Source organism: Humulus lupulus, chromosome 6, assembly GCF_963169125.1.
Source record: "Humulus lupulus chromosome 6, drHumLupu1.1, whole genome shotgun sequence".
Classification (NCBI taxonomy): domain Eukaryota; kingdom Viridiplantae; phylum Streptophyta; class Magnoliopsida; order Rosales; family Cannabaceae; genus Humulus; species Humulus lupulus.
Window position 1 is genome coordinate 3,682,800 of NC_084798.1, and position 18,153 is coordinate 3,700,952.

An 18,153-nucleotide genomic window follows, 5' to 3' on the forward strand; every position below is an offset into this window, starting at 1 on the left:
AAAAATTTTAGAGGTCACTTTGCGAGCCCTAAAAAAAATTTTAGGACTCGTAGGGCGCGAGTCCTCTATTTGAGAGCCTTAAAAACTGAGATTTTTTAGGGCTCACATTGCGAGCCCTAAAAGAATGGCCGGAGTAAGTGGCGGCGCCACCACTGTGGTGGTTCGAAAAACTAACTACTGAGTTTTAAAGCCCAAGTCATGGGAAATGACATGATGGCAGTGGTTTAGTTTGAAATGTCTCGGAAAAGCGTAGATCTACGCTTGAAGGTTTGAAAATCACCATGGATTCCAGCAAACATTGACTTCTAACTCTGATGATCATTGGGTCTGATTTTTTAGTGGGTTTTGAAGCCCAAGATGCAAGGAATATGGTGGTGGTGGTGGTGGTGGTGGTTCATCTCGTGGTGGCTCGAGGTGACTGGAAAGTTTGGGAAAACCCAAAATCGCAGAAACTTTGACAAGCCCTTTGAGGGCCTTAGGCCGCGCGTGAGGGGCTGAGCTTCAGGGGTTGGAGGTTTTGGGGGACGGCGTGTCGAGTGGGGCGGCGCGTGGCGATGGGCGACGATGGAAAGGCGTCCACTTGGCCTTGGAAGAGACGAGCTAGAGAGAGAGAAAGTGAATTGAGTGATTTTTGTATTTTGTTTTATTATTCAGTGATTAGAGGGAATTTGTGATTTTTTAAAATTCAAACTTTTAAGACACACATAAGTTTGTAGGGCTTGCATCGCGTGTCCCAAAAATATTCTTTAAGGACTCGCAATGAGTATCCTAAAAAGTCCAGGAGGTGTTTGTTATAAAAAAATTCAAACTTTTAGGACACACATAGTTTTTAGGGCTCACGGAGAAGTCCAGGAGTTATTTTTAGGGCTCACATCTAGGTGAGTGCCCTAAAAAAGTATCCTAAAAGGGTGATTTGTAGTAGTGTTACCCATTTATTTGTTTCAATGGAAGGTGAGACTATCAAAATCATGAACCAAGACCTAGTGAGGTTGGATAGGTTTGATGGATCCAATTTCACTAGGTGGCAAGACAAGGTTTGGTTTCTCTTAACCACTCTCAAGATCGCCTACATCCTAGAGTCCACACTTGAACCTCTCCCAATGCCATCCGACAAGGACACTCCCAAGGTGGTGGAGAAAAGAAGGAAAAGAGAGGATGCAATCTCCTTTGTAGGGGTCATATCCTCAATGCCCTATCTGATAGGCTCTATGACCTCTACACCGTGACCAAGTCGCCAAAGGAGATTTGGGATGCACTTGAGACAAAGTTCAAGGCGGAAGAAAGTTTTTAATTTCTCAATATATTGATTTCAAATTTTTTGGTGATAAACATATTCTTCCTCAAATACATAAGCTACAAATACTTGTTAACAAGTTGAAAGTTTTGAAGATTGAGCTTCCCAAGGCCTTTCAAGTTAGTGCTATAGTGGCAAAATTATCACCAACTTGGAGGAGCTATAGGAAAAGAATCTTTCATAAAAATGAGGATTATTCTTTGGAGTAAATCCAAAAGCATATTCGAATCGAGGAGGAATCGATATGTAAAGACAGAATTACGGATGGGGCTAATGGAGAAACTTCCAAAGCAAATGTGGTATTACAACCAAAACATCCCAAAAATAAAGGGAAAGACAAGAAGGGTAATGAGACATCTTTGGGTCCAAAAACCAACCCAAACAAGTTTAAGGGAGAGAAAGTTCCTTGCCTTGTGTGTGGGAAAAATGGTCACTATGCTAGAGAGTGTAGGCATAGAAAAGACCAATAAGGACCTAAGGTAAATGCAACTCAGGAGGAGATATAGTTGCTACCTTAGTGTAACGTTTCAAATTCCCTAATATGGCTTAGTGCCTGAATTAGGGGGCTAGGAGGTAAATAATTGGTTTAATGTGTTATTATGTGATTATATGCATGATTATGTGCGTTGTATTATTATATGGCTGTACTTGCATGCATGTGGGGTCGTTTCTTATAAGAAGGGCATTTTCATAACTTTTGCCCGTTAAGGGCATATTTGTATATTTATGCGCATGTATGTGATATATGGGTGAGACCACATTATTATGTGGATATATTTGAGTTACTCGGCAGAAGACGATCCCAGGAAGCAAATTAGCGGTTTAGTCATAACGGGGTTAAATACCGGGCTTGGGGTGAGCCTAGGGGTAATTTGGTACTTAGTACATTAGCAGGATTGAGCTAGTAATGGGAAATTATTTGGTAATTATATGAGGATATTAGAAGTAACGAGAATTGTGAGACGTTAATTATAATTAACGGGGTAGGTGGCATATGACAAAACTGCCCTAGGGGATTTTAGTCATTTAAGGCAAAATCAGGTGACTTAGTCACCTTTTTCTCTTGGCTGAAGAAGCAAAAATAGAACAGATTTCTCTCTCTCTCTCTCTCTCTCTCTCTCTCTCTCTCTCTCTCTCTCTCTCTCTCTCTCTCTCTCTCTCTCTCTCTCTCTCTCTCTCTCTCTCTCGGTCTGGTTTTGAGGCTAAGGTTAAGGATTTAAGGCTTAAGGGTTTAAGATTGAATTGATGTTGCTAGGAGGCGTTGATCCATAGCTGAGGCGAGGTTTAAAAATTCTGTTTTTGGTTGGTTTTCTTTATAGTTTTGGTTGTTCTTAAGCTTGAAAGCTTGGTTATGGAACTGGGTTTTTGGTAGTGTTTTAAGTGTGTTAAAGCTTGGGTTTTGATGCTGGTAGTGTGTTGATAATGTTTGGCAGGTTTAGTTTTGGCTTTGGGAAGGATTTGATGTGATTTTGTGGTGAGTTTTGAGCTGAGGAAAACAGGGGTGCTGGGTTTGCAAAGGAAAGTCGCGGCCGTGTTCTTGGGCGTCGTGGCCCATGCAAACCCCAAGGCATGGTGGAGGCTCTGACTTGATAGTGCGTCGCAACCCTCAAGGGCAAGTCGCTGCCCACCCCTAGCACCTAGACAGGGGGGCTTTTTGTCTGGGAGGCGCGTCGCAGCCCTTGGGGGCAAGTCACGGCCCGCCTGGTCCCGTTTAGCCAGCATAGGTTTTTAATGATGAGATTTCAAACCTTAAGGCTCGGGATCGAATCTACTACCCGTATTGGTAGAATTCGAGGTCCTGGAGGCTAGGACTTGGTCCAAAATCCTTTATTTGCTCATTATTGATGGGATTTTATATTTGGTTATGACTAGGTTAATGCTAAGGGTTCAAGGTCAGGATCGTGCTCGATGGTCGTTCTTAATTTATCTTAAGCTCGGACCTGAGGTAAGAAAACTGCACCCATTATGTTACAAACATGATTATTGATGAAGCATATTGAGTGCTCTATATATGGATATTTTTTGTTTAATGAATGCTTGTTTGCATTACTCACTTGAGAAAGGCATTGACTTATCAGTCAAGGATGGCAATAGCACTTATCAGTCAAGGACGACAATAGCGACTGAAGAAAAGCTATTGATAATGCCATGTCGTTCGCAAAAATCAGTGAATAAATCACTATCAAATTGAATGTTGTTATCCAAGATGATTTTCCTTGGCAGTCCATAGCGGCAAACGATGTTTTTTATCACGAAATCCAACACCTTCTTGGTCGTTATGGTTGCGAGCGGCTCGGCTTCGGCCCATTTAGTGAAGTAGTCGACGGCTACCACAACATACTTGACGCCGCCCTTTCCTGTGGGCAAAGATCCGATTAGATCTATGCCCCAAACTGCAAACGACCACAGACTTTGCATCTGTTTAAGCTCATTAGGGGCTGCTCGTGGGATTTTGGAGAACCTCTGGCACTTATCGCACCTCCGTACAAACTCCATCGAGTCTTCGTTCATTGTTGGCCAGAAGTACCCTTACCTCAGGATCTTTTTTGACAAGCTTTGCCCCCCAGCGTGGTCTCCGCAGAAGCCTTCGTGTACCTCTTTCATCAATTCTTTGGCTTTCTTTTTTGAAATACATCTGAGGAGTGGCATTGAGTATCCCCTTCGGTACAAGATTCCATCAACCAGGATATACCTAACAGCTTGCCGCTGAGGGGACCTGGCTTTGTTTATGTCCGTTGGTAACACGCCTTGCATCACTCTATATATGGTACCATCCATGTATCTGCCATCTGGATTACCATAGTGGTCTCCTCTGCTCGAATGATGGGCATAGACATCCGCTCAACTGGTACTATATTCAAAGTATCAGCATCCTTCGCACTTGCTAACTTGGCCAAAGCATCAGCATTAGAATTCTGGTCGCGAGGTACCTGCTGGAGGGTGTATTTGTCAAACTGAGCCAATAGATCTTTTGTTTTGTTTAAATAGGCAACCATCTTTAAACCTCGCGCCTGGTATTCTCCCATGACTTGATTCCCTGGTATTTTTTAGTTGTAGTGACCATTTTAGACTGTACACAACTTTGTAAACATTATTATAGGATCCCATGTACAGTTTAACGTTTTTAATAAAATATCCATTCCTTTTGACCAAGATTTTAACCCTGGCCCATTAATTACATTTAGATGCACGTTTATGGCCTAAAGACCCGTTTAGCAAGTTAAGCACTATTTAAAATACACAGTGTGACGGTCTTGGCTAACCAGGGCGTTACAACTTGGTATTAGAGCGTGCCAAGGTTAAGGGTTCCTATAGATAGGTTGGGCATGTACACTCGCCACTAAAGACAAACTCGACTCAAGGTTCGATAACTATTTATGTGGTTATGTGTTTAACTGTTTAAATAGGATATAAATGATTTACCTGCATGCCTTATTAGGTAGATACATTGATAGGGTCCAGCCCTTGACTGCTGCATATGAACAAGAGCGTGTTTATTAGCACTGATATTTCTTGGGAATGCCAAAGAACCACTTATTAGCGTTGTTGTATGGACATGTAGGTCAGGACATGCTCATTAGCGTTGTCATGGATACATGTATGCCAAAAAATGCTTATTAGCATTGTTAATTGTTATGAATATCATAACGTGCTTATTAGCACCATACTTGAATATGAATATTAATCCACATGCTTATTAGCATTACTGTTGAATGTGAATGAGTATCTGCTTGATCTTGGACCGTGAGGCAGCAAGAGGTCTAGTTATCACTACCTAATTGGCCGCATTGATTATTGCAGCAAGGTATAAGCTTGGAAGTATGCTGTAATGCCCCAAATTTCCTAATAAGGTTTAGGAGCTTGATTAAGAGGCCTGGAGGGCCATAATTGATTTATTATTGTATTTAATGATTATATGCATGTTTACGTGAATTATATTATTATATGATGGTAAATGCATGCATATGAGTGTATTTATAATGATAAGGGAATTTTGGTAATTTGGCCTATTGAGGGCATATTTGTAAATTGGGTGCATATTGTAATTTGTGAATGAGATTTAATTATTATGGAGATATATTCGAGCTATTCGACATGATACGTTCATATATAATGGATTAGCGGTTTTGTCATAACGGGGTCAATTTTGGGGTAATAGAAATGTTTATTTGGTGATAGATTGGGAATATTTGAGATCAGGGTGAAATTCTAGAAGTTTTGACTATAGTGTCCCCGGGGGTGTTTTCGGGACCCCGGGCACTAGGTTACTTAAGCTTGAAGTAGCTTGACAGATAAGAACATACGTTAGAAACTTCTCGTTCTCTCTCAAAACATACCGTTTTACCGTTTGAGCCTTTTTTAGGAAATCTTGAGTTCTGGGAGTCGGAATCAAGCGAGGGTCGAGGCATAGCGATCCTAGGAAAGATTAGAAGCTTCTTAACCGAAGGATTTGATGAGAAACAACCCAATCAAAGGTAATCTAAGTTTTAAGTTTTAAGTTTTTAAAGTTTCTAAGCTTAGAATTGGACTTTGTTAATTGTTGAGTTTTTGGTTGGTTTGAACCTTGGGTTTTGAGGGTTTTGGAGTATTGGGAAGCTTGGGAACTTTGATTTGATGATTGGGGAATGTTTGGGTATGTTTTTGGAGGATTTGGAGTGCTTGAAACACGTTTGGGAATGGCCCAGGGTTGGGGGCCGCGGCCCTGTTCTTGTGCGCCGCGGCCCTAGTTCGAAGAAGCAGGTGTCAGGAAGTGACCCTTGCTGGGCGCCGCGGCCCTTGATGGAGGGCGCCGCGGCCCTATCCTCAGAGAACCCTGGGGGCCGCGGCCCAAGGTGCTAGGGCCGCAGCCCTTGCCCTGTTTTCACCCCATTTGCTCGTTTTGACCCCGGGAACTTAGCTATGGGCCTCGGGAGTGTCCCTACTACTTGGATTAGTTTGGATTGATCTCTTGGGGGCTAGATATTGGTGTGGAACCTTTGATTATCATGTTATTGATGATGTTCCATATTTGGTTATGATTAGGTGACCGCTAAGGGCTTAAAGGTTGATCGTTCTCAAGGGTCGTTCTTATATTGGTTCTAGCTCGGATTTGAGGTAAGAAAACTGCACCCTGTGTATATGTGGCATGCGTGGTTATTATTGATGCATGTTGGTTGATTATTATGTATGCCATGCATGATTATTATGGTGCATGTTGGTTGACTAATGGGTATGACATGCATGGTTATTATGATGCATGTTGGTTGATTATTATGTATGACATGCGTGGTTATTATTGATGCATGTCGGTTGATTATTATGTATGACGTGCATGGCTATTCTTGATGCATGCTGGTGGGTTATTAAACGTGACATGCATGGCTGTTATTGGTGCATGTTAGATTGCTGGATGTATTGTATATGATGCATGAGAAACAGGTGATTAGGACATGCTTTGTATACTGGGTATGATATTGTTCAGAGCTTGAGCCTCTGTGTTATTGCATAGTCCTAATTGTACTGGTATCTGTTAGTAAGCATGCTAAATACCTTGTTTATGGACATTGGACATGTGATGTATGTTTGGTGGCATGGCTTACCTGTGTATGGCGCTGACTTATTAGTCAGAATCGACAATGGTGTCAGATCCGTCTGTGAAGCTGTGACTTATCAGTTAAGTTCACCATGGGCTGTGCACTGGTCGCGTTTTACCGACCCAAGGGTCAGAAGTGGCAGTGCGTTGTGAACGCCGGGCCGATTAAAGATTGGATCTAATCGAGGTCGGCATTGAATGACTCATATGGGGTATTAATGCTAGACCGACCGGAAGGTCAATGAGAACTATAAGCGCTTGCCTGGTCTACGACCAGATGACTATAGCCAAGGTATATGACCCCGGTGACTGTTTGTCACATGGCTAAGGGACGTTGTCCATAGTTTCGACTCTAGAGTCGTGAGGAAGGTTATGTTGGTGACTAATCACCATGCACCTATCCTAACCAATCTTATGAAAGAAACACTTATCAGTTGAGCCATGGTGACCCTATCGTCACGTGGCTGGAGGGAGCGATGCTCATTACTGTGACTTTTGGCTATTGTCACCTATCTGGATGGACCATTGGTTCCAAATGGTTACTATGGTTCTAGTTGATATTATATCATGTTATATGGTGTTTTCTTGCTGGGCTTTGGCTCACGGGTGCTACGTGGTGCAGGTAAAGGCAAGAGGAAGCTGGACCATCCTTGAGTTGGAGAGCTTAGGTGATGACGTGTACATATGCAGCTGCTCGTCCGCCACGGCCGAGGTTTAAAGTGGAACTAGGGTTGAACCCTGTTTTGCCGCTTAGAACGGCCTGTTGTAAATATTTTCTGTAATAAACTCTGAAATTATATTTTCGGGATCCCAATGTATAAATTAAACGTTCTAGTGAAACGTTACATCTTAACCAAAATGTTTAATCCCTAAACCGCTAATCATACTTAGTTCACGATTTTGGCCAAAAGACTCGATTAGCGAGTTTAGCACTGTTTACAAGGCACACCGTAACGGTCCCAGGGGTTGGGGCGTTACATATGCTTCCAAGGCAGATTGAACCATCAGCTGGCCAAGAAGATCAGGGCCAGAATGACAAACAAGGTCAGGATAATGATCAGGGTCAGACCCCTCAACTAGCTCCTGAGAATTGGTAGCAGTTGCTTGCTGATTTGCATGCTAGGGTATTGAGGCAGGAAGAAAAAAATCTGCCTCCTGAGACAACAACATGTTCCTGCAGGGAAAATTTTACAAAAGGCACCACCTGTGATGGTGCCAATAGTTGAGCAGCCGCTAGAGGCTGGGAATAAATAGGAACCTCTTTATGAAAGGTTCAGGAAACAGCACCCTCCAGTCTTTGAGGGTAGTGCAGATCCGACCAAGGCCGAAGAGTGGATGAGTATGTTTACCACCATCCTAGACTTTATGAGGGTGTCTAGTATTGAGAGGGTGACTTGTGCCACATATATGTTTTGGGAGGATGCCCGAATTTGGTGGGAAGTGATATCCCAAACTATAAATGTAATGCCCTGAATGGGGAAGAGTTTCAGATTCTATGTAATGAAAAGTACTACAATGATGCCATCAAGGCTGCAAAAGCTGAAGAGTTCAGCAAACTGCTTCAGGGGAGTATGTCAGTAACTGAATATGCTTTGAAGTTTGATAGACTGAAAAAGTTTTCCGGGAACTGGTGCCAACTGATGGGACCAGAAGGGAGAGGTTTCTCCAAGGGCTACAGCCTAGGATAGCCCGGGATGTTCACATTACCATTGTGCCAGGGGTGAGTACTTATGCACAGGTGGTTGAGAAGTCGCTCACAGTTGAGAGCGTAGAGAATAAAATCTAGCGTGATAACGTGGCCAGGAGAGACATTAGGAGGGTAGGACCTCCATTTGTGAGTTCAGGTAGGGGTGGAGGCCCTAGTGATCAGAAAAGGAAGGCTCCTGATGCCTTTCCAGCTCCATGCCCTAACAGGAGACCACGTGGTATTGCAATAGGCTGTCAGGGTGGCAGTGAGGGCTGGAGGACTTTTCCTGAGTGCACTAGATGCAGGAGGCGCCATATGGGGGAGTTTCGGGCAAAGGCCTGCTTTTTATGTGGGACAGCGAGACACTTGAAGAAAGATTGCCTAAGGGCAAGAAAGGAAGAGCCAAGGAAAGTGGACAGCTCGGACCCAACTCGAGTGTTTGTGTTGACATAGGCAGAAGCTGAGGCTTGGCCCTCAGTAGTCACATGTCAGTTTTTTAGTGATGGAACCTCTTATACTGTTTTGATTGTTTCTGGTGCTACACATTCTTTTGTTGTTGGTAGAATTATTGATAGACTGTGTAGACCATGTGATTATTATGATGTGGGGTTCAAGACCTTATTACCCACTGGGGAGTTAGTAGTATTCAGGAGATGGGTCAGATCATTGTCAGTGACAGTGGATGGCAGAAAGTTATCAATTGATTTGATAGAGTTGGTTATGACCGACTTTGACATGATTTTGGGTATGGACTAGTTAGTGAAGTATGGGGCAACCAGATTGTACAAGAAAAATGGTAACTTCTGAGCCTGAAGGTGAGGATCATTTTGTATTTGTTGGCATTGTGCATGGACCCTGTGTACCTATGATATCTGTGTTGAGGGCTAGAGATCTATTGCAAGGTGGTAGCATAGGCTTCTTAGCCAATGTGGTAGATACCACTCGGGTCGTACTAGTGGGACCAGAGGAGACCAGGTTGGTCTGTGAGTTTCTGGATGTGTTTCCAGAAGATTTACCAGGGTTGCAGCCTCACAGGGAGATTGAATTTGTGATTGAACTGGCACCAGGGACAGAACCAGTGTCTACGAAACCTTATAGAATGGCCCCAACAGAATTAAAAGAACTAAAGTTACAGCTGCAGGAGCTGTTGAACTTGGGTTTTATTAGACCTAGTTTCTCACCATGAGTGCATCAGTCCTGTTTGTGAAGAAGAATGATAGTTCTCTAAGAATGTATATAGATTACAGAGAACTGAATAAGTTAACAATTAAGAATAAGTATGCTCTGGAAAGGATGGATGATCTGTTTGATCAGTTGCAGGATAAAATAATTTAGTCTGATTCCTATATTAAAGAGATTAATTTAGTCTTTATTGTTAGCCTAGGAAGCTCCTATATATATTGAGAAACACCAAAATTAAATATATGAGATTATTTTTTATTTCATAATAAGCATAACATCTAGTTCTAACATTTCAAATGATTGAAATAGAGAAAGTGAGCATTAAGCTTCAAAGACATTCTATATATTACAAATTGTAAATTAAAATATATAGTATACAAACACAATCTTCGAAGAAAACTTATTATAAATTAAGGAGATAATTAGAAAGACTTCTTAATAGAATCTCTTAAGTTTGTAGCTGTAATATCCTATATATATTAATACTAAAAGAGCTTTATATATGAACTCTTTATATATTGGTTTCAACTCTTCTTACTTAGTCTTGTGCGGCAATGGAACTCGATTGCGGTATTCTGCAAGTGCCCATAATGGAAAAGTATTTTTATATAATGCAAAATGCAGCATACAGTTCATCTTGAAAACTCCAGTTATGTCCTGAATCAAAATTTAATAAACATCATTGATTTAATTAGTTGTTAGAAACCATGCCAGAAATGATTTATTCTGCAAAATGAAAAAGGATCTTCAAACTTATGCTGGAACATGACTTTTAGGAGGAGAAAAAATTCCAAAAGATTTGATTTCTTTTATTTGAATTCAAACAAAAAATAGAAAATTTTCAAATAAAATGAGGTGAGAATTAAATTTTATGTAGTTTTATACTTATATAAATATATTTCAAGGATATTTTTTTCCTATTATTTTTTTTCACAAATATATTCTTTATCAAAACTCAAAATAAAACAAAACTAAAGAAAAAATACCTGCTCTGGAAAATCACCATTTTCCATTTGAGAATTAATAATGAGTTTTGCAGCACGATGAAGAGGCGTTGGGTCTCTTTCTGCTTGCCCAGCAAGAATTAGGCCCATCATAGCCCATGAAGTATGTACTAGGTTTGATTTGTTTTCTGGAAGGGCTACATATACCTTTAACATATTCAAAATAAATAAAAATTATTCATACATAGTTTGAGGATAAAAAATGAATGGTAAAAAAAAACTCCATCTTTCTTCATTCACCATATTTTTCAAGCACTATATGTTAATAATGACTTTCTTTACAATTATATTCATCATCTAAAACAAAATTATATATAATTGTATACCAATGCAATTATTAGGATGTGATTAAGATAACACTTTTTAAATAATATTTTTTTCTAAAAAAATGAAAATATTTTTCAATATCATATTTTTTGTATAATTATTTTAACTTTTAAAAAAATTATAATCAATATTTTAAAACAAAGAAAACCACTTAAAATATTTTTTCCAAACAAACCTAATATATGCAACTATTAAGCTCTTTTTTTCAATTTCTCTCTATATCTTACTTTTATTTCCCTTTCTCTCTTATGTTTCTCATATTATTTAAGCTAATACATAATTTCAAAATTATTTGGATAAATATTGTTTTTTTTTTTGTGATTTTTGTTATAAAATATAATTATCAAACAAATTTAGTTTTTTTCTTTTTATAAAACAAATATGAAACCATTTATTTTATGTTTTAAAAAACTAATATAAAACACTTTAAACTATCATTATTTATTGTGAATGATAGGTCTGACATCACTGTTTTTTATTTGTATGGACAAACATCACTTTAAAAAATAATGGGGTAAGACGGAGACAATAAGGCCAATGTGAATGCTCAAGACCAACCTTCAAAAAAATTTATTTAAAATTTTAGTTAAATATTTTAATATAACTAAAGAAAATAACATGAAAATCCTCACTAAAATTCTAAATTTATCGAAAGTCTCATTTCTTGCCAAAAGTCTGGCTGTGTCACTGGATACAACTAAAACAACATGAAATGTCTTCCCTATATTATGATGTAAAAATGATACCTTTTTGGGACATGAGAGGTAACTCTCTCCCCAACCACCTTCAACTGTTTGTGTTTCGAGTAGAAATTCTACTCCCTTCCGCATAGTTGGACTGTTGTTATAAGTTTTGCTAGCTGCAGCCAGTGCTCCCAGGGCAAACCATGTAGCATATATGAAGCAAATCCCCCAATTTCCATACCTATATACATGCAACATCAAAAATATAATTTGTTAATGAAATTTTGAAAGAAAAGAAAACACATGATCTAATTAAAATAAGTGATGATGCAAACCATGAACCATCATGTGTCTGTGTGTTTTCAAGATACCGAACAGCTCTGGATATGAACATGTTGATTTCTTGTTCTCTATGCCCTGGATATAGCTTCTTGAATAGAACTAAGGCTTGGATTGCAGCAGAAGTGCATTCTACATAATCGTGCTCAATAACAATTTCTTCGAGAAATTCGACAGGGTTTAACATCTGAATTTAAGTTAATTCGAAACATAAAAGAAATTATGTTTCCTAATAAAAAAATTGCAACTAGCATAAATATAGGGAAATACTATAGTGTTGACAGTGGTGTTGACAAAAGTTATTTCGGCATGTGGATAATTATAAATTCTAATTTTTCACTATCAGACGATGTATATTGTAGTAATTTAAAACATCCCACAAATTTCAAGAAATTTTGAATAATCTATGGTGCCGAAAACAAGATTCAAACAGTCGAATTTTCCACGCGTATCTGTTTTTTAGTGTTTGTTTGAACCTTATTTTCAGCACCGTAAATTATTCCAAATTTCTTAAAATTTTGTAAGGTGTTCTAAATAACTACAATATACACTGTCATAATGAAAAATTTGAATCGATAACTATCCACATACCGAAACCAAATTTTGTCAACACCTATATTAACAAAAAACAATCAACATTGTACTCGTTCTCTCTCTCTATAAATATATATATATATATATATATATATTCAACTACTTACTTCCAACCAAGATGGTGATTTGGCAGGCTCCCAAGCTGATACACCACCAGTTTTACTCTAAAACAAGTAAAATTAAATTGGATTTTCGTAACATGCATAGGAAGATAAATAAAACAGTTTTTATTCTTTTGGCACAAATAACTAATTGTGGAAAAATTAAATATATATATATAGTTTTAGTATTTAGAATTTGTTCAATCAATAAATCTAATTATTTGTCTTTTGATCAAAGTTGTTTGGTATGTTGTCTTAAACATGGTAATTAATTATGAAAATACAAGGTTATTAGAAAATAAATAAAAATAATAGCTCCTATTTAATTTAATTTATTAATTCAATATATAGTTACTAGGATCTCACCTGTAATGAAAGTAAAATATTAATAGAATCATAGAATTTGTCAACTTCCATATATTCTCCAACAATCTCTGGTGACATCATCGACATCAATAAGCAACACTGCAATGTATAAAGAGAAAATAGAGTTTAATTAATTAATAAGAAATTTATTCTCAAACATTACACACAATGATGTGGCAGTACTTTTTAAAACAATAAATCAATGTTTTAATAAATGTGATTGGCTAAGCTAAACTATCACGTCATTGTGTAAAAATATTTATGTGCATATTTTGGGTACACATATCATTACTCGTTGAATTAAACAAACCTTTAAACCTTCTGCAGTACAATCAGAAAGTTGCCATCCATGATCTTGATCAGAGTATGTCCATGATCCTTTTGAAATGTGACGATACATACTTTTGAAGTCACATGAGGGATTGTCTTTAACCTATAATTTTTTGTGTATAGTGTAAAATAATTACTATACCAATGTATAATATTATCGATTACATAATATTTATCGATTACATAATTCTTTGATAAATATTATACCAATATAATGATTTACATTATTTTCATTTCATTAAAATAACAAAGAGGAATTTTGTTTTTTCAAAGGGTTGCATATGAAAGTTTTTAATTAATTAGTACTAACCTGAGATTTCTTTATGAAGTCATGACCTCTGGCTAGAGTTGGTCCGATTTCATCAACAAGGTTACTAGCAAGCAAAGCTTGTATGGCAAAACTAGCATCCCACAATTGGCTTCCAAAACTCTGTAAACAAAGATGTAAAATTATTTTACATATGGGTTCCTTGGCAAAACCACATACTTTTTATAGTCATTTTGTACTCTAGTTTAGTTTTAATAATTCTTTGCAAAATAGTATCCCATAATTTAGACAGCTAGTCAAAAATTTAAATAGATGGTCGAAAAATTCAAACATCTGGTCGAATTTTAGACAGAGGTCATTTGGAAGAAATTATCGAAAGTAGACCAGAGTGCAAAATTACTTAAAAAGAAGAGGTCACTTACTTGAATCTTCATTCCATCTTCAGCAACCCATATGTAGTCTGGGATCCTTGCAAGATGCCTTTTGAAATAATCTCCATTTGGATCTTCAACCCAGCAAGCAAGCATACATAACACCTGTTTTGAATAAAAAAAAATGGGCAATTATATAAATAATAATTTGAATAATACTTATATAGGGTCAATTTTAGAAAGTATGATTGAATTGGATAGGTGATTTATGTAAATGATAAGAAAAATAATTACAATAATTTTGTATCCAACTCAATCTTACTTTACAAATATGTAGTCTCTTACATATAATAAACACTCTCAATGTAGTCTCTTAAATATTTTGATCACCTTTTCTACACATCCAATTGTAATGTATCGACTATTCTCATCTTCATAATGAATATGCTTCATTGTCTCTTGAAGAGCTTTTTCTCTTATAAGTTTATTCAAAGGCCATCGACTTAAAAGAGGCTCCATAGTTAGGTAGAGACTATCCCACACAAAATCTTGTATCCAATGATGGTGATAATATAGATCCTCCTACAATATTATATAATCAAGTTAATTATTATGTACAATATTTGATTATAAATATATTTAGGGTCATTTGGCAAAATGGCCTATTTTTTAAAGTTATTTTGCACTCTCGCCTAGTTTTAATAATTTTTGCAAAATAGTCTCTCATAATTTAGATAGTTTGTCGAAAATTTAGACAGGTAGTCGAAAAATTTAAACTGGCCGAATTTTAGACAAATGTCATTTTGCAATTAATAACCTTACCTTAGCACATTGATGACGCACACTCCTCCAATTGATTTTATTATAAGGTTGAGCATGAAGTTCCTCCCTCAATTGTAGAATAAGGGGTGTGATAGGACCAACAAATCTTTTTCCATACAAATATGACATAGGCATGTAAACCAATCGACAATAGCACCATATTTTAGCTACCATTTTAGAAAAACAAATGTACCAATTAAGACAATACATCAAAAAGAAAGAAAATATTTCTATTGATATATATTTAATGAAATATATATGGGTCATTGGCAAAATAAACTATTTTTTGAAGTTATTTTGCATTTTGGTTTAGTTTAGATAATTTTTTACAAAATGACTACCAAAACTCCAGACGGCTGATCGAAAATTTTCAGATAGTTGGTCCAGAAATTCAGACAGTTGGTCAAAATTTTAAAAGATTATTTTGCAATAAAACTATCAAAACTAAGCCGTAGCGCAAATTAACTTAAAAAAAGATGTCATTTTCACTAATTACTCTCTGTATAGATATATATAAATGTACAAACATGGATGTATAGGAGAAAACGGAGGAAGAATCCAAAATTCTGGAGGCATTGGGTTGCAACCGGTCCAATCAAAGAGCCCTAACATCTAAAAAAAATAAAATAAAGTAAAAAACATTATTTATTCAAGAATAATATGAAAATATATAGTTTATTGATTTATGATTGGAGACTTTAACTCATTGCATACCGAAAGCCAAGTCTTTCCCCAAGATGGTATGTTTGTTACACTACCATGATCAAGAATCCATTGTCTTGCTCTTGCACAAGCATTATCTTGATCATCATTAGGTTCTTCCCCAAGTATGCGTAGACAAATATAGTTAAAAGTTGTACCAAACATTGTACTATGGCCCTCTATGTGTAATCCCCATCCACCATCTTCATTCTATATGTCACAAAATGATCATTTGCTCAATAAAGTTATTGTAAATGATAAAAAAAACCGAAATTTTTTAAAGAAATTATACCTGATGATAATGTATGTAACGAAAAATTTCCTTACGATGTTCACTAGTGAAAATGGTATTAAGGTGACCTATAATGTATAAACACATGACCTACAATCAAATAAAAAAAATATGTTATGTCATGTTGTTGTTAAATAAAGCCTATAATTCATATATCATGGAAAAAAACTATTGAAATACTAACAAAAGGGGGTAAAAAGAACATTGGGCCACTATTGTCTGCTGGCCAATGCCCATCACTAGCTTGTAAGGCTGAAAAGAAGTGGACTGTCCTTCTTAGTGCACATGTTGCCTTCTCATAAGTGATTGTCTCACCATCCTCAATATTAACAGGAGGAATTGTTTGTTTGAAACTTTTTTCTCTCAAAAACTGCAATATATTAAGCAAACAAAACTAAGTACATGTACCATTGTTTTATTAAGAAATAAAATTGTCTTGTTCTTAATGTGTTCTTCATATATTGGGGAAAAAAAGGTATCTTGATTTGTTATCTTGAGGATTTTGTGGAAAAAATGAGTTTTTTAAGGTAAAAATTGCATTTTTTTTGGGGTTGTAAAGTGGTAGGATATAGGTATCATGTATTACAAGAAATATAGTTTTAGATGTAGGGTTTATATGCACGCAAACCAATGATAACCCATTTTTGAGTAATTGTCCATTTTTTCGTTTGTTTAATTGATTTTTTTTTGTTTTAATATATAATTTATAACTTTTGATAGATATAAATAAGTTAGTAAATAAATGAGAGTTATTTTATTAATTTAGATATTTTTTTTTATTTTAAAATATATTTTTTAACTAAATTTTTATTTAAAAATATATTTTTAAGTTTGATCAATTACGAAGTGACACGTGTTGGCTCAATCAGTACCTAACTGAGCATAATGGACAAAGATAAACGGAATAACTATTTTACTAACATTGGTACTTTTCCTACCAAAATAGTACTAATTTGGTTTATGACGGGTAGAAACTCAAAACTTTATGCTGCAAATATTTCAAAATAAAAAGATATTGCCCGAGCCATACTTTAGCATGCTTCATTTAATAACTCTTTTATGTCATGTCATGTCTAGATCTAGCTTTTCATAAATATCCATTTTCATTGTAGACCGAAATAAATAAATAAAATTCAAATCTAGAATATATACAGTAGTTACAAACTATCACTTTCACTTCACCCTTGCCAATGGCCAATAAATTATAAAACTTCAAAAAAAAAGATACAAAAATTGTACCTTAGCTAAAATTGAAAATCCATTTCAAGGGTATATTGAAAGGAGAACAAAGAGAGAGATAAAGAGATAGTTAATAAAGACCAGACCATATATACTTCAAAAAATTCTAACTGTTTTCATCATTTATTAGGATTAATTAGTAGTATCACATCATACCCTACCAAAAGTGGCAGTTATTACTAAAGGTATATGGAACATGATCATGATGTTCAACTAATATATATTGCTATGATATATATTGCTATGATATATATTGCTATGATATATATTGCTAGCTAGGGCTAGCTAGGTTTATATACCTGCATCCGCCAAAGGAGATCGCTAGAAGGCTTGACCTGATAGCGGTGGTTGTAGAAGTTGAAGCGGGCGGCTTCAACCTCCGCTCGCTCCTCGGCGGTGCCGGCGTCGGCGTCGAACTCCCATATTTGTCTTCCGACGAACTCATTTGTGCTGTAAATGTTTGGATCCTTTCCTTTATCTGCTATCTTCAGCTTCCACATTATCTTTCTTTTTTTTCTATTATTATTATTTATTTACGTAAGAATCTTTCTATTTTGAGTTAAAACATAGAAGACATATATAATAGAGATCAAAGCTAGAAGAGAAAGATATATACCTTCTTAGTCCACAGCTCGTAGAAGTACACCACTATTTATAAATTTTATATACATATATTTATAGGGAAAATTTGTAGCGGCTTCAAAAAATAGCTCTCCTGGTGGGGGCTCTTGTGTATTTCTAATCGCTAACAGTTTTGGATGCGATTTTTTTTTTGTGATCATGTATATTATAGTTATTTAGAGCATCCTGTAAATTTTCAGAAAATTCCAAATAATTTACAGTAGCAAAAACTATGTTCAAAATAAATTATTCTACCTGTAACTAATTTTTTTATGTACATAAAAACACTACAACATTTAATGACATTAGCGACTGCTAATGTATGTATCAGAACTGTTAATAAAATTAATTAGCCGCAG

General features: G+C 36.4%; 1 protein-coding gene across 3 annotated transcripts; it reads right to left on the reverse strand.

Annotated features, from left to right (window-relative positions):
- Positions 1-10,107: 10,107 nt before the first annotated feature.
- Positions 10,108-17,754, reverse strand: LOC133781440 (beta-amyrin synthase-like). Of its 3 annotated transcripts, XM_062220417.1 has the most exons (16): positions 17,473-17,752; positions 16,119-16,304; positions 15,935-16,024; positions 15,655-15,852; positions 15,468-15,552; positions 14,941-15,107; positions 14,509-14,700; positions 14,170-14,283; positions 13,790-13,909; positions 13,460-13,582; positions 13,150-13,248; positions 12,790-12,846; positions 12,085-12,275; positions 11,813-11,990; positions 10,722-10,886; positions 10,115-10,392 (listed from the first exon to the last, which is right to left on the reverse strand). In XM_062220417.1, the coding sequence occupies exons 1-16, from the start codon at positions 17,671-17,673 to the stop codon at positions 10,270-10,272; spliced, it is 2,289 nt and encodes a 762-aa protein (XP_062076401.1). In that variant the 5' UTR covers positions 17,674-17,752; the 3' UTR covers positions 10,115-10,269. The 3 variants fall into 3 exon arrangements, with proteins under 3 accessions (XP_062076402.1, XP_062076403.1, XP_062076401.1); XM_062220418.1 differs by lacking the exon at positions 14,509-14,700 and having other exon boundaries at positions 10,108-10,392; positions 17,473-17,754; XM_062220419.1 differs by lacking the exons at positions 14,941-15,107; positions 15,468-15,552 and having other exon boundaries at positions 10,112-10,392.
- Between the last annotated feature and the right edge of the window lie 399 nt (positions 17,755-18,153).